The 7593-nt window shown below is 38.2% G+C and overlaps 1 protein-coding gene across 1 annotated transcript in view; it reads right to left on the bottom strand.

Annotated features, from left to right (window-relative positions):
- Positions 1-5509: 5509 nt before the first annotated feature.
- LOC124278334 (sodium/potassium/calcium exchanger 1-like) overlaps positions 5510-7593 on the bottom strand; it is a 36093-nt gene continuing 34009 nt past the window's right edge. Inside the window, exon 9 of the mRNA XM_046714059.1 lies at positions 5510-6746. Within this exon, the coding sequence (XP_046570015.1) occupies positions 6043-6746 (704 nt within the window). The 3' untranslated portion in view covers positions 5510-6042. The remainder of the gene's footprint in view (positions 6747-7593) is intronic.

The raw sequence follows: 7593 nt of genomic DNA, 5'->3' as shown, positions 1-7593 counted from the left end.
TGGTCAAGCTTGGTTTATGTCAAGGATCATTGGTCAAAATTTCGTACACAGGAGGTCCAGACTCAAATATTTTTCAGGCAGGAATATTGCAGAGTGTGGCATTAACAAACTGAAGCCAACAGACTGTAGAGCAGAGATAGAAACTGTAGACTGAATCCCTCAGAGAAGATAGCCACCATTTTGAAAACTAACGTCCCTCAATTCAAATCTTTATTAACTTATAATAAACAATACAAAGGCTTATCTCGCCAATGTTGGTGTACTCAAATCGATAATGATTTAAGTACATAAAAGGCAATAATTTCACAAAATAACTGGCTATTTGAAATATTCCAAAGAAACTTACACCTGGCAAGAATGGTAACTCTGGAAGTAACAAAACAGTAATACAAACAGTTACTTCCCTTGTGTGGGCTTACAAAGAAAGTGTAGTCCCAAATATAACATGTTACACCATGCTTCAGTGCAACCAGGGAATAGTGTTTTTATTGTTTAACACTGCACTCCGCAATATTTCAGCACTTGGACTGTCACCAGTAAATGATAAGGTTGTGAACCAGACAAACCCGTGACTGATGTCAGGTTGATATGGAAACCCATTCCATCTTCTTCAACCAACATAGGTGGCTGGGACAATTCATCAAGTCTGGGATCCCCATTACGCATACACTACAAATTGATTGTATTTGTACGATTTTTACGTCATACAGGTCTACTGTATAGAGCTATATCTGTAAGTGACTTGGTTGTATAAGCTGTGTTTATTACTCTCTGAGAGATGTGTTATTGGAAGCAAAATGTATGAGCAAAATGGGACCAAGGGGAGGTCACTCAGCACCATGATGTAGAAGTATAGCGTTACAGTTATTTCCCTTTGATGCTGGATGCTGTCTTGCAAGATGGTTTGTTGTCTGGAAAGTAAAAGACACCAACGCAAGCTTGTAGACTAGGAAATGCTGCGTCTCTAATGTGGTAATTTCACTGCAAGTCCATGTTATCTTGACTTGATGAATTATTCACATTCTACCTGCCACTGCGTGGGCTGTCAGGTAGGAGAGACCACAAGTAACCTATGCATATATAATGATGAGACCCATTTGCTTCGTTATGCGTGATTGTTTTCTGATGTGCTGTGATATCGCTCATAGTTACAACTCTTGGACTTGCTTACACAGCTGGAACTTTCTACGTGGCTTTGGGGCGGTGGGGTAGCCTTGTGGTTGTAGCGTTTGCTCGTCACGCAGAAGGCCCAGGTCTGATTCCCCACATGGCAGTGTAGGAAAGATGTAGAAAATCTAGCCTGTCCACAGGACTGGCAGGTCAAATTTTTTACCAGTCCTGCCAAAATCTAGCCTGTCTTCCAAATATAAATAAAACACCTTCGGCAGTAAATATTCAAAAAGGTTATAATCATACATATGTCATTGGTTTGCTAAAATTGACCCGACATGAGGACGGACTAGATATTTTTTTAACCCGTCCTCCACAAAATTCACCCGTCTCGGACGTTTGGACGGGCTATCTTTCCTACACTGCCACATGGGCACAATTTGTGAAGCCCATTTCTGGTGTCCCCCACCGTGATAGTACTGGAATATTGCAAAAAGCGATGTAAAACCCAACTCACTCACTCACTTTATGTCACTTTAATCAGTATATGCTAAAATACTGCTGGAGTGAGTGAGTGAGTTTAGTTTTACGCCAAAATCAGCAATATTCCAGCTATATGGCGGCGGTCTAATAATAATCAAGTCTGGATCAGACAATCCAGGGATCAACAGCATGAACATCGATCTACACAACTGGGATACGATGACATGCGTCAACCCAGTCAGCGAGCCTGACCACCCGATCCCGATAGTCGCCTCTTGCGACAAGCATGGGTTGCTGAAGGTCAATTCTAACCCTGATCTTCACAGGTCTACTGCTGGATAGACAAGTAATGCAAGAACATCTTCATTGATATCACAGTTGTTTATTAGTCAAGTATAAAAATACTTGCCATGACATACAAAGAGAATTGGCTGCCTTCTTTGTATAACATTGTATACATGTTAATCAATGTAAAAAGTTAATGAAAAAGGCAGAAATATTTCATAGTGACAATTTTCATTTTTGTTTTTCAAATCTTGACAATACTGATTTTTTTTTGTGTGTGTGTGTGTGTGTGTGTTTAAAGATATTTTTGATAAATTGGTTGTTTTATTTCAGCTACCAAAACCAATTCAAGTTCAAAAGTCACTCTGTGGCTAAAATAATGCTGATGCAGCACTAACTTTCAACTCACTCTCTCAGAGGCATATCTTGAACAAAGTTACTTATCTGAGGAACCACAACATGTACAACACGTCTTGCATGGATGGCAGGACCCAAAGCCCAAGAAACTCCCATTAGTCAAGTCTGGTGAAGCCGCCAAACCCTATCACAACTCTCCACAACTAACGTTGCTCAACTACACTTCAAAAAAGCCCTTAAGAATTTCAACGGTTTGGGTCTAAGAGAATCGGGGGCACCTAGGTAAGCCAACACAAGACTGACTATGAGGGAGAGGTAACGTGGCACTTTCTCCCTCATTAATGACTGGTCCTCATCCATGATAGAATGTCACTACAATACCATGAGGACACCAGCCACAGTCTAGGTGCTGTCTAGGAGCTGCTGCACCCTGGGAGTGTTGTGCTGGGTCAGAGGTCATGAGTGAAAACCAACACTCATGGTATATGGAAGATAAGGTCCTATGAGTATTTTTTAGTTGGTCAACAAGAGTGTCCAACAAAAAGAAAAATGAAATTGGAACCTTTTTTCAATAATTTTGATTTTTTCACCTCTGGTAACAAATGGTTAGTGATGTTTATAGACAAAACAACAATCAATTATCTTTCATAGTTCTTTAACAACTAGACATACTTGATTAGATTAGAGTGATTAGACTTGTGAAGTTGTTTTCATAATTAGCAACATTACTTATCTCAAATTGAAATTAAAAAAATATTGCCCACCAACATGGAAATAATTGTGAAAATCATGTGATGAAAAAGAAAAGATCCAGATCATCTGAGAGTATCAATAGTCCTTATAGTTTCTTCATCTTGCATGCTTGTATTTGAATCTAAGTATACAGTATATATACATACTCAATACTACTTGAATACGACATATATGATGTAAATGTTATCACAGTTAATGCTTAATGATATGTAAATGTGGTTACATTTGATTAAATATATAAACAATAGTTGAATGTTTGAGCAAGTTGTTTTTCATATCAACCAGTTCATTTACAATGGAAAGTAAATGACATACACATATCACAGATGTTGATAATGGAATACACGAGACATGAAATATGCAAAACGGGGATCGTTGTTCAGACTTCACCAAACACCTGCAACAAAATAGGCTCAACATGCGAAAGAGCATTTTTTATGTCTCCTGCAGTGATATGGCTGAATATGGTTGAATAATTTCTACTGACCTACTTTTCACTCAAAGCTGAAATAACACACACAACTGATGGTGCATTAATAAAAAAATCAACATTAACTGGCTTCAAGTTTGGTTTCAGAAAGTGCATACAATTTCAATATTTTTGTGTCATGAGAAATTCCTGAAAACCAAAACTTTTTATAGCCAGTTTGGTCCATTTGCATAATTTTATCATCTGTAATAAGAATAAATATGACACATGCAAGATTAAACAGCTCCAAGAAACCAAAACAACTCAGTACATTCCATCAACTTTCTTCTCACAAGTTAACAAATATTTAACGATTGGGGGAAAATATATTCAATACCATAAGTGTGGTGGGATAGCCCAGTGGGTCATCATGCTGTAGGACAGGGTCAGATTTCTTTCATGGGTTCATCTGCTGTACCTCAGTGGGGACATAGTGGCATTTTTGCTTAAAACAGCAATAAACTTCACTCACTCACTCACTCCAGCACAATAGTATGATTTCTTGTACCCTACAGGGGTGGAAATAACTTTAAAATTGCTAGTGTACTGCAGTACAGTGGCACATGTAAAATCACTTGCCCTGATAATTTTTCCACTATACCGACCGTTTTCTTGTTGATTTTTAAAATAAACAACATAATTAACATTGGAATATCAACTGGACACCGGTACAGTGTGATATACAAATTTGCTTGCCCGACAGAAAAAAACACTGGACTCGGGCGTCGGGCAATGGGTTATTTCCACCCCTGCCCTAATCTTGATAGGAAACTTATTTGGACCGGGAAGCCATGACCATGACACAGCTAAATTCATCATAAGACTAAGACTTGAGTAGCTGTAATGGTCTATGTCTATGTAAGGGTTTGGGGGTTAAAGGACCACAAACTGTCCGCCTTATTGTTTGTGTGTTGTTTAATGCCACATACGGTAGTGGTGGTCCGATTAATTGAAATAATCGAAGATTGGTCGCAGTGACTAAAAGACCAAGCAATCGATCATGTTTTCTCATAATCGAACACAAACAATTTTGGAGCACTTGTTTGCATTAACGATATTTTTCACAAGGTTGGTTTTGTCAGTTACATTTCATGAGCACTACAAGCTCGTTCCAAGTCACGATTGAATTTATCTTAAAGACTCCAGGAAATTTGTTTCTAACATACTAGTCATCATTTAAAGATGTGAAATTTGCAAATGCATTTTGTGCAATTTGAAAACCCCCCAAAAGAACTACATGTTTTTCTGTATTTTTTGTGCATTAACAAAGATAACCAGGAAATTTTGATAAATGATGCTAACCAATTTTTTCGATGATTGATCGGTTGTAATGAACCAATCATCGGTTGTAATGAACCAATCATTAATTATGAGATTTTAACCAATTCCCAACCCTAACCCTCAGCAATACCACAGCTAAATGTGTCAGTCTGTAAATATACTCTGGGCCAGACAATACAGTGATTGACATCGTAAACATCAGTCTGCACAACACAGATGGGATACGATGACATGCATCAACCAAGTCACCAAGCCTGACTACCCACCCTGTCATGTTTAGCCACCCCTTATGACAAGCATGGGTCCACTGGGTTGCAATAGTCTGATTGCAGTGAAAACGTACCGATGAATTTCACTTTAAACAAAAAAGTAAATCAAATAAAGTGAAATTAAGATTGCGAATCCTCATAATTTTACCTTGCCAATTGAACATTTAAATCCCAAAATTTTATTCAAATTAGGATAAAAGTTGTTTAACAAACAATCATAGATTCAAATCGCTATTTCTGGTTTGTATTACAAGGGGGTAAGCACAGTAGTTGGAACAGTGAAACAAATGCACGTGCGGTATGTGAAGAGCGTTAACTTATAACAAACCTTGTCGTTTTCGGTGTTTCATTTGATGTGCATACCCCCTTGTAATACAAACCAATAACAGCCATGTGAAACTATGATCGTTTGTTAAACAACTTTTATCCTAAGTTGAATAAAATTCTGAGATTTAAATGTTCAATTGGCAAGGTAAAATCATGAGGATTCGCAGTCTTAATTTCACTTTGTTTTAAATTTTGGTTTAAAGTGAAATTCATCGGTACGTTTTCACTACAACAGACTATAAAGACCCAAAAATCCAGATCTTCACTGTTCATGATGTTGAATGTAAGTTTATGTGTGTGTAGCAACATTTATAGCGCTCAGATCACCTTCTAGTGAAGGATTGTTTTCATGATGTCTCTAACATATAAAGCTTGTAATATAACACAGTCAGCTTAATGGAAGAGCCGAATCACCTGAATTTTGGACCCCAAATTAGATCGAGGCGTAGGTTGATGGTTTAAATCCAACAGCAACTTATATCAAGATGGAAGCTGTTTCAAGTGATGATTAGGGATTGGTGTGAGTGGTTGTCCAGTATTCTTACATTGTTTACATGTTATCTTGTCACTCTGTAATCCTTGAGAATAATGAATCATGCTCATTATCTACTCTAACAGATAGTGATCCTCCTGATCATTCACTGATGGAAACACACGGTCTTCATGTTGATGTCCTGGTAATGTTATACACTGGATGACAGATTGGACTCAGCTTTCTGCAATCTGGTTTTCCTCCTCCTTGTGTACCTTTTCTGCATTTTCCTCAGAGTCTTTGAAGTCCTTTCCCTCCTCCACACCTTCTTTCACCTCTTCCCCACCCCCATTATCATCATCATCTACACCCTGTCCATCAACACCCTGACCGTCTGCTTCCTCTTGGTCAGCTACTTCCTGCCTAGTCTGAGCCTCACTCTGATCCACTTCCTGTGTCTCTGTCTTCACAACCTCCTTGGAATCTGTTTCTCCTGATGTGTGGTTATGATTTTCATCAGTATTTCCTGTTTCATCATGGTTACTCTCTTTTTCTGAATTGGCAGTATCACCATGGTTACCTTCTGCCTCACCAGAATCACCATGGTTACATTCTGCCTCAGCAGCATCACCATGGTTACCATTAGCCTCAGCAGCATCACCATGGTTACCATTAGCCTCTGCAGCATCACCATGGTTACCATTAGTCTCAGCAGCATCACCATGGTTACCATTAGTCTCTGCAGCATCACCATGGTTACCATTAGTCTCAGCAGCCCCTTCTGTGACAAAAGTGCCACCAGGGTTTCCATCCTCAGATTTTTCACTCTGTGGTGCTGGTTGTTGACGAGACTCCGCTTCTGACACCCATCCGGCAGGGTGTGGACTCCTGTTATCGGAGACAGAATCTCCCCTCTGGCTGGTTCCTACCGACCCCTGGCCTGAGAAAATGAACGAATGTATAAACATACACAGCCTTACACTCAAACAAATTTACACTCTCACAAACAAATAAACATCTAAATCTAAATAGTATATTATATTATATTTCTATGTTATATTTATTATTATTATTATTTACCGAATTTACCATAGATAAGCCGACCCCCTAACTTGACCCTTAAAATCAGTGTTACCATGTTCACGAGGGTCCGTATAATCTTAGATTTGATTATATATTTTACATTTATAGAGCAAAAGCTGAAATTAAAATTACACAATGCTAGGATATATGTCTTTGGGTTAAATAATAGTTTTATGTATTATATTTTACTGATCACTGTGTCAGAATTCATCTTGTTATATTATTGTGTATGTTTTACCTAAATTACTGGGAAACGTGTGCACAGCTGATATCCGGCTGTGTATACGAGACAAATACACACGGTAATCTTAATCCCTGCAAATAATACAATGCCCAGCCAAAACAACTTAGAACGTAAAAGGTAAATAATATTGTCTAGTGATGTTTAATTGCAAATTTGACATCTTTACTGACAAAGTCGTCCTCTCTTGTTTGTTCATGCAAAGCGATATGATATCGTTTTCTTACCCCCTGGAAAAAAGTTTGACGAAAGTGTAAACCACAGATAAGCCGACCCCCTTCTACAGACTGCTTTGTTTGGTCAAGATTCGACTTATCTACAGTAATATACGGTACATAAAGCATAACCTTTTGGTAACATTACATATAGCTGACAATATACTGAGATAAGTGACTGAGCAGCTCCCTTTATGGATAAAGCAGTCTTCTGAACATTACAAATGGATGAAATACACAATACCATT

The sequence above is a fragment of the Haliotis rubra genome, unplaced genomic scaffold (assembly GCF_003918875.1).
Source record: "Haliotis rubra isolate DU_JTF1 unplaced genomic scaffold, ASM391887v1 Scf235, whole genome shotgun sequence".
In the NCBI taxonomy this organism is placed as follows: Eukaryota; Metazoa; Mollusca; class Gastropoda; order Lepetellida; family Haliotidae; genus Haliotis; species Haliotis rubra.
This window is presented reverse-complemented; position numbering and strand designations above follow the sequence as displayed.